Source organism: Aspergillus sydowii (assembly GCF_001890705.1).
Source record: "Aspergillus sydowii CBS 593.65 unplaced genomic scaffold ASPSYscaffold_22, whole genome shotgun sequence".
NCBI classification, from domain to species: Eukaryota; Fungi; Ascomycota; class Eurotiomycetes; order Eurotiales; family Aspergillaceae; genus Aspergillus; species Aspergillus sydowii.
Window position 1 is genome coordinate 154,621 of NW_024467880.1, and position 18,088 is coordinate 172,708.

General features: G+C 49.9%; 12 protein-coding genes across 12 annotated transcripts in view; 1 reads left to right on the plus strand and 11 right to left on the minus strand.

Moving 5' to 3' along the window:
* Window positions 1-661, plus strand: part of ASPSYDRAFT_711926 (uncharacterized protein) — a 1,131-nt gene extending 470 nt beyond the window's left edge. Inside the window, exons 2-4 of the mRNA XM_040850562.1 lie at window positions 50-108; window positions 154-307; window positions 376-661. Of these exons, the coding sequence (XP_040696093.1) occupies window positions 50-108; window positions 154-307; window positions 376-611 (449 nt within the window). The 3' untranslated portion in view covers window positions 612-661. The remainder of the gene's footprint in view (window positions 1-49; window positions 109-153; window positions 308-375) is intronic.
* On the minus strand, window positions 248-1,074 carry ASPSYDRAFT_52204 (uncharacterized protein; the record flags this gene model as incomplete). The annotated part of the gene is made up of 3 exons (XM_040848447.1): window positions 248-345; window positions 370-422; window positions 468-1,074. A coding segment is annotated over one exon (363 nt), but the record flags the coding sequence as incomplete, so codon positions are not given.
* A 2,083-nt stretch (window positions 1,075-3,157) lies between these two features.
* Window positions 3,158-3,610, minus strand: ASPSYDRAFT_107182 (uncharacterized protein; the record flags this gene model as incomplete). The annotated part of the gene is made up of 1 exon (XM_040839875.1): window positions 3,158-3,610. A coding segment is annotated over one exon (453 nt), but the record flags the coding sequence as incomplete, so codon positions are not given.
* A 960-nt stretch (window positions 3,611-4,570) lies between these two features.
* On the minus strand, window positions 4,571-5,218 carry ASPSYDRAFT_164953 (NUDIX hydrolase; the record flags this gene model as incomplete). Its single annotated transcript, XM_040843302.1, has 1 exon — window positions 4,571-5,218. The coding sequence occupies one exon, from the start codon at window positions 5,216-5,218 to the stop codon at window positions 4,571-4,573; it is 648 nt and encodes a 215-aa protein (XP_040696096.1).
* Window positions 5,219-5,665: 447 nt separating this feature from the next.
* ASPSYDRAFT_52213 (uncharacterized protein) lies at window positions 5,666-6,801 on the minus strand. Its single transcript, XM_040848448.1, has 3 exons — window positions 6,351-6,801; window positions 6,034-6,279; window positions 5,666-5,983 (listed from the first exon to the last, which is right to left on the minus strand). The coding sequence occupies exons 1-3, from the start codon at window positions 6,754-6,756 to the stop codon at window positions 5,910-5,912; spliced, it is 726 nt and encodes a 241-aa protein (XP_040696097.1). The 5' UTR covers window positions 6,757-6,801; the 3' UTR covers window positions 5,666-5,909.
* A 73-nt stretch (window positions 6,802-6,874) lies between these two features.
* On the minus strand, window positions 6,875-7,577 carry ASPSYDRAFT_712348 (uncharacterized protein). Its single transcript, XM_040850566.1, has 3 exons — window positions 7,490-7,577; window positions 7,327-7,437; window positions 6,875-7,264 (listed from the first exon to the last, which is right to left on the minus strand). The coding sequence occupies exons 2-3, from the start codon at window positions 7,428-7,430 to the stop codon at window positions 6,994-6,996; spliced, it is 375 nt and encodes a 124-aa protein (XP_040696098.1). The 5' UTR covers window positions 7,431-7,437; window positions 7,490-7,577; the 3' UTR covers window positions 6,875-6,993.
* A 584-nt stretch (window positions 7,578-8,161) lies between these two features.
* Window positions 8,162-9,421, minus strand: ASPSYDRAFT_52217 (uncharacterized protein). Its single transcript, XM_040848449.1, has one exon. It carries the CDS (start codon window positions 9,091-9,093, stop codon window positions 8,410-8,412), a length of 684 nt encoding a protein of 227 aa, XP_040696099.1. The 5' UTR covers window positions 9,094-9,421; the 3' UTR covers window positions 8,162-8,409.
* Window positions 9,422-9,548: 127 nt separating this feature from the next.
* On the minus strand, window positions 9,549-10,308 carry ASPSYDRAFT_712220 (uncharacterized protein). Its single transcript, XM_040850563.1, has 3 exons — window positions 10,272-10,308; window positions 9,990-10,167; window positions 9,549-9,938 (listed from the first exon to the last, which is right to left on the minus strand). Exons 2-3 carry the CDS (start codon window positions 10,071-10,073, stop codon window positions 9,627-9,629), a joined length of 396 nt encoding a protein of 131 aa, XP_040696100.1. The 5' UTR covers window positions 10,074-10,167; window positions 10,272-10,308; the 3' UTR covers window positions 9,549-9,626.
* On the minus strand, window positions 10,167-11,776 carry ASPSYDRAFT_712277 (uncharacterized protein). The gene is made up of 6 exons (XM_040850564.1): window positions 11,381-11,776; window positions 10,882-11,332; window positions 10,754-10,825; window positions 10,501-10,702; window positions 10,272-10,409; window position 10,167 (listed from the first exon to the last, which is right to left on the minus strand). Exons 1-5 carry the CDS (start codon window positions 11,420-11,422, stop codon window positions 10,364-10,366), a joined length of 813 nt encoding a protein of 270 aa, XP_040696101.1. The 5' UTR covers window positions 11,423-11,776; the 3' UTR covers window position 10,167; window positions 10,272-10,363.
* A 355-nt stretch (window positions 11,777-12,131) lies between these two features.
* On the minus strand, window positions 12,132-13,421 carry ASPSYDRAFT_164973 (uncharacterized protein; the record flags this gene model as incomplete). The annotated part of the gene is made up of 2 exons (XM_040843305.1): window positions 12,132-13,190; window positions 13,242-13,421. 2 exons carry the CDS (start codon window positions 13,419-13,421, stop codon window positions 12,132-12,134), a joined length of 1,239 nt encoding a protein of 412 aa, XP_040696102.1.
* Window positions 13,422-14,185: 764 nt separating this feature from the next.
* On the minus strand, window positions 14,186-15,026 carry ASPSYDRAFT_73910 (uncharacterized protein; the record flags this gene model as incomplete). Its single annotated transcript, XM_040850747.1, has 2 exons — window positions 14,639-15,026; window positions 14,186-14,588 (listed from the first exon to the last, which is right to left on the minus strand). The coding sequence occupies exons 1-2, from the start codon at window positions 14,938-14,940 to the stop codon at window positions 14,186-14,188; spliced, it is 705 nt and encodes a 234-aa protein (XP_040696103.1). The 5' UTR covers window positions 14,941-15,026.
* A 688-nt stretch (window positions 15,027-15,714) lies between these two features.
* On the minus strand, window positions 15,715-17,129 carry ASPSYDRAFT_73911 (uncharacterized protein). Its single transcript, XM_040850748.1, has 3 exons — window positions 16,681-17,129; window positions 16,612-16,628; window positions 15,715-16,551 (listed from the first exon to the last, which is right to left on the minus strand). Exons 1-3 carry the CDS (start codon window positions 16,870-16,872, stop codon window positions 15,798-15,800), a joined length of 963 nt encoding a protein of 320 aa, XP_040696104.1. The 5' UTR covers window positions 16,873-17,129; the 3' UTR covers window positions 15,715-15,797.
* Between the last annotated feature and the right edge of the window lie 959 nt (window positions 17,130-18,088).

Below are 18,088 nucleotides of genomic sequence, written 5' to 3' on the forward strand. Positions count from 1 at the left end.
AATCCCTCGTGTCTCCTGTAGAACGGTGGGCTGAGCTAACACGGTCTAGACAATCGTCGGTGGGTGAACATGCAGCATTTGCTGGACCTCGATCGCCAAGAGTTTCAGGTACCACCACCGANCGGACCGCGATCCATACGCTGACCGTGATAGATCCTCCGATTCGTCCTTTACTACCGTCGAAACCGCAGGAATGAGCCCTCGCGGAACCCCGGTACAAGGGTTCGATTTATGAAAGGGTCTGTGGATGTGGCACAGACGACAAGGACATGCCTGATTACACGTCGGGGGAGTATGCTGGTAGGCGGTATGAACCCTCTTCGAGGGAAGGCTGATGCTTCCGATGAACCCATATTAACGAGTCGCTGCCTCCAGTGTGTGCGCGACAGTCGATCCGCAACCAGGTCAAAGCGATCGCTCAGCCCAGGTTGAGCGATGACCTCCGGTTACTGGATCTTGACGTTGAGCCGTATCATCAGTGGTTGGACACTGACACGACGGTGGCAGACACTGCCGGACCATCCAGAAACCACCTCCAATGGGTCGCCTCGAGAATAGCTGAAGGCCGTGGTTATTCCAGATCACCAATCTACCAATGGCCCCTTGTTTGACGAGCACCCGTGCAGATTCGATTTAACTACCAGATCTCCTACGTCTTTACGGACGTTCTAAGGCTAACATAATCGATATCGATTTCTCGCACGACAACGGTCACTTCGGGTCCAACGCATGCCCCCAGCCAGGTAATTCCGCAATCGAACGTTCCATGGTACCACTATCCACAGTACTCCGCTCCCCCGGCATCTTCGCGTTTGCGCAGCCCGTCCGACGGCGAGAGCAGACTCCTATCGCAGGATACGCTATTGAGTCGTGGTAGTGTCGGCAATGGTAGGTCCGCGAACGCATGCCACCGCAACGTTGGCACCGTAACCAGCCAGACGGTGCAGCCGACGAGACCGGTGCATTTGCGCCTCTGTGGGACTGGGATTGGGGCAAGCCGACCCTGGAATCAGGGACCCGTGACACGTATGTGACGCTTCGGTTGTTGATACCGCCATCTGGGTCCGGGACGCTGGGCACGTCAGGCTGGTTGTCAGCGAGTGCTCTGATCTCTGTTCCAGAAAGCGCGCATACATCGAGGCCAGAAACGCGTGGACTCCAAGCTTGCACAAGACCCATAAGCGCACACCGTCTAGCCAGTTCATGTTGCTATTGCGGTGCGAGAGTGGATGCAACCAACGGTCCCGACGGTCGACTGGAGGCCATTTTATGTGGGACATTCGGCTGAGTGTGAGCTGATGATCAAGATAGCACTTACTCACATCTGAGTGCAAACGGTCATCCTCGTCGGGCAAACACTTCGCGCGGACGACAGCCCGGTGTCACAGCCCGTTGTGTGGCACCTGGCACCAGAGTTCAGGGCATTTCCCCATCATGCGACCTAAAATCGCGTCGGATATTTCTCAAAGGCCCTGTGAAGCACAGGTAACCCGAATGAATCCTACGCCATCCGATCGTCAGCCACTAATCCAGGAAGCGATTACAGCCGGGGGTGGGTGGAAAACAACTAACAAGCGCAACATCCAAGGGTGTTTGAGGTTGAAGGAGCTCTGGTCAAACGCGGTCCGTCGCCGTTAGGCCCCTTCCTGGCCGTCCGGCGGTCTGAGTCCCTTGGAACAGCATCCTTTGCTCGCTGGCTTTGCCCTGCCCCGCTTGAGGACACGCATCGCTTCAGGACACGCATCGCTTCCAAATCTGCGACGAAGCGAAGGGAGGGGGCGTTCGGGGAAAAGAAGGCAATATTCACATGATGGACGACCCCATCCTAAGGGTTTCAAACGTAGAACGAAAATGTGCGATGACATACCCGGTCAGTGATGCCCAAGATTGGCCGTTGGGACCGTGTGGGCAGAAGTGAATGTTTGTTGGGACGCCAGCCAGCCAAATGGAAGGTCAGCTTACATAATGATCATAATGCTTGGCAGGGGCGCGAACCACATTACCGACCAGGCGAGACGGAAAGCGATAGCAACAACCATCACAGAGTGTATGCAACCGCCCGTCGGTCAGCTCCCTGGGCTGTTGCTCTGTGCATTTGGGACTCCCCGGATAAGTCGTGGCGTGCAAAATTGTGGAATCCAAGCTTCAGATATTGGGAAATAAATTAAAACCAAATTGCACGTCAATGAGATCAGCTTTCGGTCTCTGGGCATTGAATCGATGTGTAGCCAGCAATGAAGCCCGCAACTTGGATGGTCCTGTCTTTGGAACTGGTCGACGTAACGAGTTGCGTAGCATGCACCTGCTAATCAGCCGCGACGATGACGATGGTCATTGTATATATATATATCTTGCTCCCATCCACGGGAAGTACTTGGCCACATGACCTCCTTTCCGTGAAGGAATTATATTGCATTACAGCGTGATATAAAGTACTGGGACGAGCAGAAACCGCTGGATGGGCATAATAAGCCTCATTCCTCCTGCACCGGGGGATTATGGCCGAATTCACAGCCATAATTTATACACTAATAGGTCAAAAGTCTGGTTACACCTTCCGAAAACGTCAAATACTCCACATCTTTAAACTTGAATATCTCCACCAAATCTCGGTGTTTTGACTCCATACAAAGTGCAATCGATAGCCAGGATTAATATTTAGTATACCAACCCTTTACCTTAATTACCGCTCGCAGGCGGCGCTGCATTGACCCGATTAGGCTGTCAATGACCCCCTGGTCAACCTTCTGCCATGAATGAATAATTGCTTCATGAAATTGCGTCCAATCCATCTGACTTCTCCCTTATAGATATTTGGGTAATCCTTCATTAGATGGTGTCTTAGGTGGTGCCAAACATGTTCTATTGGGTTTAAATCGGGCGAGTGTGGAGGCCAATCGACAACCCATATGCCATGATTTTCAAACCATTCCTGTACTATCTCTGCTGTATGTATTCGCGCGTTATCTTGCTGGAATACTAAACCAGCTTCGTAGTTTTCAATAAGGCCGTTTTCAAGTGCATTAATATAGGAATTCGCTGTGAATCCATGCCGAGGTGACTGTTCATCCCGCTCCATGATGACTAGCTTTGAGCGGCCACCAACCCAGATAGAACCCCATACCATCTGCGAGATATCCTTTCCATGGTTCGTGAGGTTCACTAGATCGCGTCGATAAGCTTCATTTGGGAATCGGAAGACAAACTGGGTAGGAGAATTAGACTTTCGTTGAACCGAACATTCGTCAGAAAATATCCAAGTGTTGAAAGGTGTATTAAGCCATAAACGAGCAAATTCAACGCGCTTTTTTGCATCCTTACGGGTTAAAGGAATCTTTTTCTTGCTTTTCCACTTCTTTTCATTATAATTCCGCTTCAGGGCGCGCTTCACGGTTGATATTGAGACCTCTTCGGATAGGTGAGCTATCAGGGCACGCCAGCTCAAGCGGGGGAATCGGCGAGTAAGGCGGTAGATATGGCGAATAAAGGCATCAATAAGCTTTCGTTTGCGCCCACTTCGAGGCCTGGAATCAAAGGTTTGGAGTTCTTGTACGCGTTTGATTGTTCGACGTACCGTGGGTCGGGAAATGTTGAAATCGCGCGCTAACTTTGACACGTTGTTTTCCTGCGAGTAAGCGTAATAAAGCGCTGATCTTTGCTCTGGTGAAAGTTCTTGAGCAGGCCTTCTATTTCCACTAATAATCGTCCCAAAGGACCTCATATTGGTGGATTAGCGATTCGATGAAGTTGGTGGAGGAATTTGACGCATGGGGCGCGCGGGGGATGTGTAACCAGACTTTTGACCGCCCTTGGTATTTTGACGCTTTCGAGTTCTGAGATGACCCCGAACTTGAACTCCTTATTCAACCTCCCAAAACGGATTAGTGGCACTATCCCACGGGTCTCGGAAATCGAACATGATTGAAGCCACGATCGGCGGGCGGACCCCCTGCTTTGCCCGGCTATTTCTATGTTTATCTACTCCGTACACCTAAGATATATCACCTGCCGAATAGCCAACAACAGGGTTGCATGGATTCTTTGCTCGTCACGACCGGTCAATGTGAGACCCCGAGTGGAGCAAATTGACCAAGGGCAAGGGAGCTGCTCGGTGATTTCTGCATGCCAAATGGATGTCTATAGGTAGCCGGAGTCAGATCTATTAACTATCACGGCAGGTCATTCCATGCAGTGACATTCTTCGGCTTTCAAATCAGCCAAAGACCATCCTTGGTCCGTCCCTGTCAATCATGGTTATAGGGCTTGGCGAACACAGTCTGTGCCTAGGCTATACGAAGCTGCATTTACAATTAAATTTCCCTGGGCAATTAGACACTGTTCCTGCCTGACGGCTCAGCAGCCGCTAGCCCTTGCCACAGGAATCCCGGCAGAAACAGACCCATGCCGAGAATGCAGATTGCAGCACGTAAATCCTACAAACGAAGTCCGCCCGTGGACTCAGTCCTATCCAACATAGCTATAGAGTCTTTTTTTGGTCGGGCACTTTTGCATAAATGACATAAATAATAACGCAAGGCACAGAAAGGCAATCCATCAACCATCGCGATTCCTATAGCATCACCAGTCCTGGGTTTTCCCTCAAGATATTGAAACCCGCCAATATGGTCGCCTGCGCCTGATCCCCATGTAATTCGTATTTTCCCTCCATTATCTCCTCTTCCGTAGCCCATGCAGAGTCCTGATGCTCAGTAGGATTCAATCGCAAGTGCTTCCTCAGGTCCGGAGCAACAGCCCCATCCTCATCAGTCCATAAACCATTGTATTCTGCGGGCCGTGCCTCAACAATGAACGCAAACTTGCCAACCATGCCTCGCTGTTTATTCTTCCACTCCTCTGTCCCAACATCTATGACAAACTTCGTGACAAGCAGCCCAGCCTCTTCGTAAGTTTCGCGGGCACCTCCCTCCAGGATGGTTTGGTCCCCACTCTCAGCAGACCCGCCGGGGATCTCCCAGAGTCCACCAAAGGCGTCAGTCATGGCGCGCTGGAGAAGAAGGACACAAGGTGCTGGAAGGCATTCCTCTCCTTCATTTCCGTCCTTGCCTCGATTTGTTGTGATGCGGTAGAAGATGAGAGAGCCAACCACGAAGTGATCGTATTTTGCATTTGCGGCGCGAAAGGCGTTGAAGGGGATGTGGAATTCTTCTTTCAAGCGCGAGGCTACCTCGAACGTGGAATAGTCGGCTTTTGAGTTCATCTTGGTTCGTTGTCCTGTCTAATTTTCTGGGTGGCCGAGACGGGTTCCTTTGCGTCTTTATATCTACTCTGGGGAGAATAAGTGACTCAATTCCCTTTAATATGACCTGTCAGGTATCGGTGCTGCCCGATGACTAGGAGAAAAACATAACGACCCCGCTATCCTTCCCACAATAGCGTTTTTCTACCGAGTAACAAACGTTGAACAGCTTAATGCCTTCCTTACCTTGGGCCGACCTGGTACTTTCGGCCGGGAGGGCCTTGGAGCCGCAACTTGTCCCAAATCAGTCTGGTCCGTATTACCGGATCTATTATCCCAGATTATCCTGGGGTTCTTGACCGCCATTGTGAGTTGGTAACGATAATGAGAAGTCAATCGTTCGATGCGGAGCATGATTCTGGTTATCCGCAACAAAGTGCTTCCGCATGGCGAAACTACACGCGAGGAGAATCAGAGTTCATCCGTCTATTCTATTTGAGATGTAGCTATGCTCTATGCTATAAAGCACGGTACGAAGATCCTTCCGATCCTCATCACTATGCCAAAACTCGGACAAGACAGAATCTCCAGCATATAATATTGCCCCCGCCTGCTGTCTTGGCCCTCATCCATCACTCTCGACTCGTGCATACCGACTGGAATGGCCGAAATATACGGGGACAGAGCACGGGGCTGCTCAATCTCAAATGGGTCATAAGGGCGACGCATGTGTGTGTTCGGGAGCCGCGTTCTGGCACAATGCAAGCTTCAAACACCGTTTAAGCCCTGACTCCAGGATTAGGATACAGCAGCAGAATAATCAGAGCCGGACTCACAAAGCAGAATTTCTTCCTCCCAAACACCAATTTCATAGTCAACCAGTCCATATGGTTCCAATTGATCACATATATTTATCAACTCCTTCCCGATGCTGTCTAAACGCTCAGCCTCGAAAGGGACGGCAGTGGCTCCCCGCCTTGCGAAGTCAAAATATGTCAGAGAGAAGGCAAGCCAAGTGATGTTAAAATCGTGCCATATTTTCAATCGATCGTAGTGCGCTAATTGGCCGTCGCGATGAAGGCCTGCCAGTCAATTCTCTATCAGCCTCAAACCAAAACAGTGTGAACAATCCAACAGGGAAAGTATGGAATACCAATGCGCCTTAGATTGTCCACGAGCCATCTCGATACATCTACCAAGGTGTAGCTAGCCTCAGCGAGTTGAGCGGCCTGTATTTGGCGAATCGTTAGCCGGATACAGGTCCGGAAGAACTCAAGCTCTGTCAACGGTAACGATCCTAGGACTGCAGGTGGCGGGATGTTGGCGGGCGCGTCAATATTAAACAAAGTCACCGGTGCGGCTTCGTCCGTCATGGGCGGTTGGCTTTTGATGCGATAGTCATAGGGATCTGGTTGAGGATGTAGAGCGGATTGCGACGGCAACTGCTCGAACCCTGCCAGCTCGAAACCATGGCACGGAAAAGAAGGTGGAATTTGTATAAATAGAGCGTGTGAGTACTGTCCTTCATCCCAAAAGCTCTCGGGAATAGAAAAGGCCATTCTGGGGAAATGGGTTGAATGGAGCAACGGGTATCCGCAATTTGAGGGGATAGACGGGATACTTATAGGCTACAGTGTGCCCACGTTTAGTTCATCTGAACCGCCTGTGGCTTGCCTCTCGGGCAGTAAGAAGCATACTTTGGATCGCGAAGCACATGGTCAATCTCTTGAAATTTACCAACCCACTTGTCCTACATGAGCTAGTTACGTGTTTTTTGCATGCAGAATCTGCTTTATCTACAGAAGTCTGTCTGGCCAACCATGTCCCGCTTTGAGGCACATCTGGGAGAATACCTCGATTCCTTCACTGCCAGAAGGCAAACCAGGCACTCCATATTGAATGAGGTGGTACCATTTATACCCTTTCGCCGCCTGAATTTTGGATCCGTCAACGAAAATGTAGTCCGTCCCATTCTCGGTGCCCTCTTCCCACTCAAAACAGTCGAGGATGCTCATACATTCGCCCCTTTCCTTGATGCGTNCTATCATGTCCTTCACCACATCCAGCCTAATATCTCCCTTGTCAACGAATGTCCGAGGTAATCCGACGGGGTTTTTTTCAAGGAGGACCTTGGGTATGGAATAAAGTCGTAGGAACAAGACAACGACGTAGCGTGGAAGAGTAGAGGGTTTTGGAATTTCCCAAGTCCTTCGGGGATTCTGAGCTCTGTCATCTTGTGTCTATAATGCGGCTCAGCATAAACGGATCATAGGTGAGGTATGGAGTACTTACTATGTGTTGGTGTTCGCGTACCTGTCTCGTGGGAGGAAAATAAGCGGAAGTCAAGCAGGTGAAGAACGCGAGAGACCACTTCCGATATCCAGGAAATAGAAGAGAACAGGGGCTTGCAAGCACGCTTAGTCCGGTGTGCTCCGGCAAACAAGGTTCAGGAGACGTTCGTGGAAGCGAGTCTGGGCTAGCGCATCTCGCCAAAGATGGGCCAACCCAAAACAGGGCCTTGTTCCCATGAACTAGTTGACCATGGTAGGTAGCCGATGTCGGAATCGTATGCTAGTTGGAATGTGGAAAGGATCATGGGAAGGAAAACGAGAAGTCGGTCGTTGGGTGCAGGGCATGATACAATTATCTGCAGCCAACTGTATCGGCGAGGCCCCATACCTCAAAGTACGGCACGAAGACCCATCCCGATACACTGCTATATCAAAGTAACTGAAAAATCAAAGTAGATTCCTTTTAAATAATGCGATAGAGCTGATTTAGCCCAGCAAATCCCCCAAACACCCTAAACGTGCCGCTCATATTGTTCCCTTCTGGATGATATGCGGCCCCACCCCTGAGCTTTCATTGGTTTTAAAGTGTACCAATCTAGGCCTCATAAGGTATAGCGCCGTGCACAATAATGTGGGAACTCCCGTAACTGAGTTCATTCCTAGTCTACTCTTCGGTGTCTGAATCCTTCGCCGCCCAAGAAAACTCTTTCACTACATCAGCCCGTACGCGTGAGGCAGGTAAATGGAGCAGAGTAGTGTGAGTATCGGGCCTCAGTGATGAGCGGCGACGGTCCCACAAACTCGGGTATGGGTAAGAAGCGGGAACAGATCTTGTCCTTGACAGCAGAGCAAGCCTTGAATCCTCTTTTTATAGCTACAGGCCCGGATGAAGGGTTGAGAGAATTACAGATAACACAGCATTTAGATACAATCCAGAGCCCTTCCTATCTTCCCTGAAATCTTCAGCTTCATGCGCTGCGCGTCTCGCTCGCGTGTTACAGTCTTCAGTTCCTCCCCTGAAGCCTCCAGCTTGTCCCTCAGCTCGTCGCGCTCGCGTGCTACAGCTCTTAGTTCCCCCTCAACAGCCTCCAGACTGCCCCTCAGCTCGTCGCGCTGGTGTGTCACAGCTTCCAGTTTCTCCTCAAGTTGGATTTCTCGTTCGACTTTGCGCTGACGGTAACGTCGCGCTGCCTCCGTGTTTCCTCTGCGCTTCCTGTATTGGCCTTCCGAGTTGGCTGGCCTTCGTGTATCCTGACTGAAAGGGCTCGGTAAGAGACTGGATGTTGACTCTCGGCTGAGATGCCTATAACTCGTGCCCTGCTTGAGTTCATGTTCCTGATATTGAGTCCATCCGGAGTGTTCATCGTACTCGGGCTCCCGTCCAGGGGATACCCTCGCGTGCAACGCTGAGGGAGAAACTGACGAGGGGAGTCCTCCAGTAGGCGGTGGAAGAAAATGTGCTGAAGCCGTGGCGTTGTTAGGCTCTTCGAAGCTAGAAGCAGGACCAGGGGCTGGGCTTCTAGTCGCCGGTTCCGATGACATCGTAGTCACGCCTGGCGTGTCGGAGCATATGAAATGAAGCCAGGAGTCGGTGTCGGTGGCCATTACGCTATGGGCGGGCAGAAGAAGATGGATGTTTCGATATATATCACTTGCGGAACTCTCCTGGAGTAGAAAAGTGGAAGGTTTGAGGAAGAACAAGACAACCAGAATTCGGAACTTGGTCTTCGTAAGGGGTAAACTTATTTATAGGCAGCAATTAAAGGAGATGTGAAAGCAAAAGTCCAGGGTCACACCGCATAGTGGCCCAGCGCCATGGTGACCTATGTTAGATCCTGCCGGCTCGTGAGCTTGTCTGACTCGTTCCTCTTTGCTCACCCGCTCTTCCGCCACTCAATGCTCTTTCCCATGCGAGACATCATAAGTGACTGTAGTAGAATCCAAGGAGTATCACAAACATTGACCGTTATCGTACAATATTAGGTAGTGTTCTAGCTTCGGCGAAAGACCACGCGCCAGGGCCAATGACTTTGAAGATTGATTCAATAGTTGGATAAGCTCACTCTCGGCCCCGTGTTAAATGCACGAGTTTCGGATGCGCTGGGATACAAGAAATACCCGACTGGCCTATCCTCATCTCAATGCGGAAATTTCTGCGGCCCTCTTCCAGAGCACTTAAAAAGGGGGCAGGGACATTTAGCCGTCACAGAAGCTCTCTCCCCCTCCCCTTCATGATTTAGACGTGAGTTTTTCGCTACAAGCATCCTGTTTCCCCCCTCAGCAACAAAGGCTCGTGGTAACCGAAGCCCTTCCTGGTGCACTTCAAGGAGGACCTTGGGTATAGTAAAAAGGCGTAGAATTAAGGGCGGGACGTTGCGCGGGAGAAGAGAGGGTTCTTCGATTTCCTGCAGTTTTCTGGGGATCTGGAGCTCTATCATATTGGGTAATGTCTATACTTTAAGTCACCATAAACAGAATCCAGGTGGCGAAGGAGCACCTACTACGCGACGAAGTTGCGAAGTCACCCCGTTCCGAGAAAAATGAAAGGAGTACCATAAAAGAAAGAAGGCGAGATCTACCGGCATTCTTACAAGCACGCTCTTAGTCCGGTGTCCTCCGATAGACCAGGTTCAGATATGCTCGTGATATTGGTCCAGGGGCCAAAAATTAAATGATAGAATTTCTTTCCCTTCAAGGATATTAAAAAAAAAAAAAAAAGGAAAAAGGAAAGAAAAGGAAGGACAAAATTCAAAGTACATTAATGGCAGGGCAACGAGTATCTCTCCAACCCCGCAGGCGCCATACAATAGGCTGAATTTAGTATCAAACATTTTCGCTGCCAACATCACCCTGGCTCCAGTTTCGGTACATCAAGTTAAGGCGGCTCGGCAGGTCCCTGACTACCAACTCTAATCTCTCCCGTTTCGCTGGTTTCGGCTTCAAAAATTGGCCCAAGATTCGATCAATCCTCAGTGCCTGGATGGACCTCCCCAGCAAGGAGCGCTCATCGATCGACATATCCGCATCGCGGCAAGCTGACGGTTTAATATCCAAAGTGAAAAGAGACAGAATAGCCAGATCCAAAGGAGTGGCGTCATCCAAGACAAACTGAATAAACTCCGTAGGGACATCCAGTTTCTGCTCTTCATAAAAGCTTTCGAGAGCCGGCCGAGCACAATGTCGGAGGGGTAATCGAAGCTGAGGTCGTAGAACTCTCTGATATAGCTATTAGTAAACTTCAGTCGCGTGTAGAGTATCCACTAACCTTGGCTATGAGTAAGGCTATAAGGGAGTAATCCAGAGAGTCCAGGATCTTCCAAGTCTTGTCTTTGAAAGCCTGTTTTTCCAACTCGACAGCCGCAAAAAGTCTATATCGGTCACAAAATGTGGTACAGTTGTTATCGATCATAGTTTGCGAGAAAGTTTCGGATAGCGCTTTGCGGTCGGACTCGGACAATTCGATCGAGGACGCAGCGAGCTGGTGGGATTGTTGCAGGAGCCACTTTACCGGGACAGACCCGTTAACATGCCAAGTGAAAATGGAGAGAATATAGAGTTCCTGCTCGTCCAGCTCCTCCTCAGCAAGGTTCCGACTATACTCATATAGAGTAGCCTTCGGGAGAGTAGCCTTCGAGAATTTTCGACGGTGGTAACACTCGATCGCTAGCCGAGCCGGATGCTTCAAGATTTGGGTTGGCAGCACAGTGAGCCTATCCTGGCATGACAGGGAACCGTTGTCGGCCGCAGGTGAAGGTGGTGGTGTAGGCGGAGGCGTACATAGTTGTACAGGTGAGCTCGAGTGCTGTGCCATGGACAGCAGTTGGGATTGGTAGTCACTTATATCCTAGCGTCCCCATAAGTATACAGTCAACAAGAATCAGCAGACACTTACCGTGATCAGAGTCCCATTGTCACTGCATGAGTTGTTCATCATGGTCGAAACGAGTCTGGGGTAAAGCAAACGAGGAGATGCAGCGTGCGCCAAACCACGGTGAGCACTTGCGCACGGCTGGCGTATTATATGCACGCTGGCAGCGAAACTGATGAATAGGGGTGCTCACACAGATCAAGCGGACATAAGACCCCGGGGCGAGCCTTCACGGGGGGCCTTCCCACAAAGGTCGTATTAATCGTGGTCAATTACGCAAGGGCTCAGCTCCTGGACTATAAGAGAGTCTCTTCCAGGCCGTTCACGGATCAGATCCTACTGGCTGCTCCTTCTCGGATCTATCCACCTACATCGCTATTTTTGACGCACGGCCGCTTTGATGCGAATCCATGAGCATGCCACACCGAACTACTCCGGAGATATGCATGGAAAGGTGGGTCGGGCTTCGTGAAATTCCTATGGGGTTGCGCAATAGCACGCCCACATTTCCGGCGGGTTAGATCCTACTGGTTGTGCTCTCAGGTAGGTTCTGTTAATTCAGCTTAGTGGCTGCTCTAGACCACCTCCCTTGGTGCTGTGCTTGGAGATGCATCACTGACTTTGTAAATCTGATCGAGCTAGGGGTGGCCGCCATGGCTAATAGGCCTATTATTTTAGGAGACCCACACAGGGACAAGTGCGGGTCTATCCTGCGTTGCCAGCTTCTCCACGCTAACCTAATCGATCAACTCTCGCACCGCGGCGGACGCCCCCATCAGCAACCACCAGGGCTGAGTACGCCTAACAACTGACTGGAACCATCCATAAGTGGAGACCATTCTTCCGGCGTGTCTAACAGTTCCGGATACCGGTGTATTAAGCCAGACATAGAATATACCTCTTCATAAGAGAGATGGTCAAGTCGAGATAAAACGCCCAGAAGGGCGATCCAGATACTTGGCTTCTCCAGGTACTGCTCCAGCCAATATAGCTTCTTACCGTGCCTAATAGTGTTTCTTAATTGTGAAGTATCCGGTAAGTTCTCTGCCCGGATAAAGTCCTTTATAGTACCGCCTCTTGAATGATAGCGGCGTACGAGATATCGTACAGCAAGAGCACGAAGAAACCATTTTCTTATGTCAGTTCCACGTTCCACGGTAAGGAATGCTGTCCTTGGATCATCAACTGCACAACAAGCGGCCAGAGTTACACCCGTCGGATCCAGCTTCTCGAAATACTCCACAATCCGAGAGATACATTCCAAGGCATGAGCGAAAAATGTGTCCACAGTGTCCGAGCGATGTTCGCCTGGCCTCATTAGCCGGGTTTGCGGGAAAAAGGAGTCATCTAGAGTTGGCCCAGCTTCTGCATTGACCAACCCGGGTGACAGTGTTCGTGAAAGGAATAACGAGGCGTTGTAGGCTTCTGCAACGAAAGCAAGACAGTATTTGTCAATATGCAGACCGATAATCTCCACCGACACCCCCATCCAAATCAAAATGCCGTCCCCGCTTCCTTCCTCTATCCAAAGGCCCCCATATGTGATAAGGACCTGATCGGCGCGGACTCGTATTTCAACAGGGTCGATTTTGCTATTTCGCAGCTCGTCTTCTGTCCTAATATGATGGGATCCGGGATAAACTTTAAACAGGCCATTTTCCGGTCCAAGACCTCTGCCCACTGGCCTCCAGATAGAGATCGCCTCACGGCAGGGATGTGCCCTTCGGAGCCCAGTACCGGTGGAACTCGGAGCCAAATTGTGGATAATTGGTCCCTGCCAAATACTGCCTCCTTTAGTAGTTCCAAAGTAACGCAGAAGAACCAACACATCTAGCTGTATAGCCAAGTTAGAAAACATAAAATGTTTTTTTTTGCCGACACATACATTGAAATTATGCTCCATAAGCTGCTGCCACTCCTGTCGACGATCGGCAGGAGTCAAATACGTCGGCGATTCAGGACTCGCGAGGCGATCAAGCGCATTCCTCTCGATTGACAGAGAACGTACAAGGGCCTCATCTGGTATTATTCCACTAACAATAAGACAAAATCCCTGTTGTTCCATCTCCACTTCCTCGACGTCCCGGATATATTGGGCGAACAGGGAGTCATGGCTCGATTGTGGGGATAACCGGACTTCCATCTTGGCAGAGTTTGAGCTTAGGTAATACGGCTCTGGGGGGAGGATAAGAGACAACGTGAAGGTATTCAAGAGGATACAACGCAAAGGGTCGCTCCATATATACGACGTATGTCTTCTATTTACATCATCCAGCTTCTCTTCGTATGCCTGCAGTCATTAAACACGCTCCCAAGTAAATCAAACAACGTATATCACTCCTGTCTTTCAATGCGCCTGAGGTGCGTCCGACGTGCTGTCAACGTATCATGCTGGTCGATTCGCTGACCGTTCATTTGGCCGGTGGAGGGGGTGCGCCTGGTTTTTTGACTCCGGTGGTGTCGTATGCGCCTCGACCCATAGTCGGTACTGCGTCCGGTCTGATCAACTCTGGACCTGCATAGATCTCAGGATTCACTTACGGATAATTGTAGGGCAACGGGCTTTAAGAATTGAAAGAACACTGTTTCCTGTAAACTACAGGTAAGCAGCAGATTGGGTCAATTTATAACTGGTAGCTTGGAAGGACCTGGTCGAACCAGAAAATACTTCGCAACTAGGGAACTCGCTCTTAAGTCAAGGAGGAAGTAACTTTATTAAGGTGGCGCTAATTTACCCATGCAAAATTTTGCTGTACATTTCTGTGCATTAACACCGAGGTTGGCTGTCACTGAGCGGCATGAGTACTATTTGACCATGCGACGAGGCACTTATTGCCTTAAGTCTTCGAGTAGCCGCTGAAGGTGGAAAATATCAGTCGACTGGTCAGCCCATGCTCCAAGTGACGTGATGTCCCTGAGAAGCTGAGATTGACATTCCTTCTCGGCTTTTCCGAACATGTTGAAGAGCACTCTAGATCGTAATTCTTTCCAGTTAACAGGGAGACCCGTAACATTGCAGCCCTGTCGTTCCAGGAGATTGATAAGGTATTCAACCACCACAGTCAATTCCATGTGAATGTCCCCTTTTGCATCACTGTCCGCAAGCAGTACTTGATAGCGATCCAAGGAAATCCTCCATTCGGCCTCGGCTAGTACATCTCGCCATTTAGGAGATATGTACAATAGGCGTGTACGTCCACCCATATCCGCGGCAGAAATGATAGTAAAAACACTATATACTGAATTTAGTATCTGTTGTAGAGAGATAAACATAGAACTTACAGTGAGACGTCAGACCTCTCGTCTCCATAATCAAACCATACGTTGCCAACATTTGGGTTATTGCGAATAGCACACAGGATGCGCTCTTCGTTAAATCTCGAAACGATACCATTGTTTTCTGTGGGGTCCAAACAATGCAGCGTCCCATCTTCCATAACCATAGAGATCTCATTTTCACTCATTCTTGGACGGGGAGAATACTCTTTGACACCCTTCACCGTTGCCCATCGAATCTTAAAGCCGAGGCCTAAGTTGGCTTCGGGATGAGGCGACACACTGGCTAGAGACACTTTGTAGCCCATAATTGGCAGTCTCCGGAAACTGAAAATGGGCCAACCGAGGAAGAGAATAATAGTTTGGTTGAAGGAGTGGTAAGATTAATCTGCCGGTGCTAGCAAAGAGGGTAGTTTGTCCTGATATATAAGCGGGAGGAAATGAGAAGAAACCGCACCGTGCCATCTAGCCATACTCAAGCACTTCAAGGTTATTACGAACAAGAAATGTAAAGGTAACAGTAAGACGGTCGTAGGCCTTGGATGATCTAAACAGGAGTAACTAAGATCTTTGCCTCGATACCTAAACCAAGTCGATTCAGCAACCCAACGGTAAAGTCCCCTAGTCCACCGAGTGCCCCAAAGAACTGTCCACGTCTACCTCTGACCTAGAACTTCCTGTAAGTTTGCTCGGATGTAGGTATCAGAGAACATACTGGGTTGTTTAGTGCAAACACCGCAGTGCCCACAAGGAAATTTCATGTCTATTGTGGGCACGTCACTCGGTTCTCCCGAGCACTTATCGGGGTGAGTGAGATGCAGAACGCACAGAGAAATACGAGGGTGGGTTTCAACATAGCCGCAAGTATATGCAAAACGGCCTCTGCGACACATCTTCAAATGGGAGAACATCAGCCACAGTAGCGAACATGAATCAAAGTTACTCACGTTATTCCGTGCTGTAATAAAGAATTATACTCAAGCAATTCGTGGTTTGAGATAGAGCAATCGTGAGCAGACGAGATTCAATAATGAAAAGGTAAGAGTGAAGCCATCGGCAAATGAAGAGGACTATATACTCGTCGACGTGTTCTGGGCTTCATTTACTGTTGGAACCAATGTTCGAGATTCGGACCCTACAAGCACTATTCCTAAGATTATAGACGCTATTTTTCCAGGCTAGGCCGGGGACTGGGTAACGCAAGTATAGACCTGCCGCCAATAGAATTTTGCTTGCCATCTGCCTCGTCCTCTCGTTCTGACCCCAACTCAGATGGAGACCTGGGGCTCGTAGTGTACCCGATGAACAACCACTTGTCATCTACCTTGGACAGTTCACTGGGATCTGGGAGTTGAGGAATTCTGGACTTAGCATACATGTATGGAATATCCACCAGCACTCTCCAAGCTTTGCTATCCGCTTTAAAGAACATAACTTTGATATCCCCATGTGCGGATGGTGGAAGTGGTCCATGGACCCTGAGTGCATGATGGCGGAGTGATGTAGAACCACTGTACCCAGCAATCCCCACCGACCGGCATGGAGGTCTCTCAAACATAACCTCTTCCGTGTTCCTGTTAAAGGTACCGATTACCACGTCGGGCGGGATTAAATCCGGTTCGGTCAATCTAGAAAGGAGAAGTTTGGCCCCTGCGATGGCTGTTGGATTCGGCGTGGCTTGTACAGGTGCAGAGTCGGTTCTCACAGGCCTGCATCCACCACGACCAATCCTCCGGGGTACGCCGTCGAGCGGAATTTTCGCATGAGCTGACGTGTCTATCCTGGAATCTGAATTGCCCGATGACAACTCAGTGGCGTTCTCAGGCAAGTCATGAAGTGGTTCGCTATTATCCATCGGGCTCGTGTGGTTGAGCGGACTGGAAACGGTTCTGGGCACTCCGCACTCTCGCACATCAGGTCTAGAAATGCAACTGAACAATTAGCTTCTGCCCATTCTTGGATCGGATGAGGTGCATTACCCATCCATAAGGCGAACCTAAGATTGCGTATGTGAGTAGATGCAACAGAGTAGGGGAAGAGGTTCCTACCCACGAAAGGTTATGTGCCCGGGAATGGTGACTGGAGATTATGGGGGGATGTGGAAGGGAATTGGTGGGACCTGGGGTCTTGGACTCAAGGCCTCTCTCACAACGCCAATGGTAGCTACCCGGATATGGGGACTCAGACTCTTGGTCGCCGCCGCGAATGTATAGACAAGACAGCCACTCTGTCCAACCCATGACTAGAGCAGGTCAGTGCAGTTATGCATAGAGCAACAAGGCTGGACGAGGCTGGATATCTTTATACAATATTGACTACGATTCCGGCCCGCTGTGGGTTGCTCGTAACTTGGCTGATCTAGCCCGGCCGATCCAGCGCTCCTACAAGCATGACCAGGGGTCAGTTCCACTGTATAGATGGCTTCCGAAGAGATAGATGTGCTCAGTGGAGTGGATCCGATGATCCAAGCCACAATGGCGGGATACCCTTTGTTGGCTTCTAGCGCAGGTCGAACTTGGTGGACCCGATTGTCGCGACCGAGCCTAGACGGTCTGTGCTCGTTGATATCAACGAGCACGGACCCCCACCCCACCGCGGATATTTTAATTGGTCACGATTGGGGAGAAATGGAGGAAGGCTGAGACTGATCTTGGTCGTTAGTCTGGAACCAATCTCAGAACGATCATTTGTCTTTCTGGTTTGTTGGCTGTTCCACACTTGCAAGACCGTCAAAGGAGGAGAAAGTCTTAACCTTTGCCGCCTATGCTTCTGTAAGAATATGTTTCACTGCTTTGGAGATCTGGAAATCCGAGCATCAGTTCTCAGCCATAAATGGCTCGCGCTAATGCACGCTTTTCGGTCAATCACACCCCGGACTATCTTGGACGAGTCCCTGGCTCCTCAGGACTTGAGAATCACTCAATTTTACACAATCGAGGCTTATACGTTTCCTGAGCATCCGATCCACTCAATCCCAGCGTCCCCACGCCAACTGGTACTTATGACGCCAGGCCCGTCAGTGTCTCTAGCCGCCAATAATCCCCCGGGAGCGACGAGACGTGGTTCGGCATGCATAATCTACGTGACAGACTATTGTCGGCCTACGGTCTGTTGACGGTGTATTTAACACATAGCCTTCCCCCTTGACTTATCAGGTTTCAGTGTGAATTCTAGAAGGGCATCCACTTCCACTTATCGTCGTCGTCTTGCAATCATCATGTCCACGGTCAACATAGTCAAGTACTATTTCTACAAGGGAATGATGCCCCAAGACAAAGAGCTTCTGCGGAATATGGTTTCGCTTGCCTACCAGACTGCCAGAGACAGAAAGCTTTATCCTAAGGCTATTCTCATTAGGTATGTTGAATATTTTTGTGATGCAGTCCCCTCCCGGAAAGGTTGCTGATTATGTCCTCGATAGGTCTGGGTCGCACAATACTACGTCGATTAACGGAA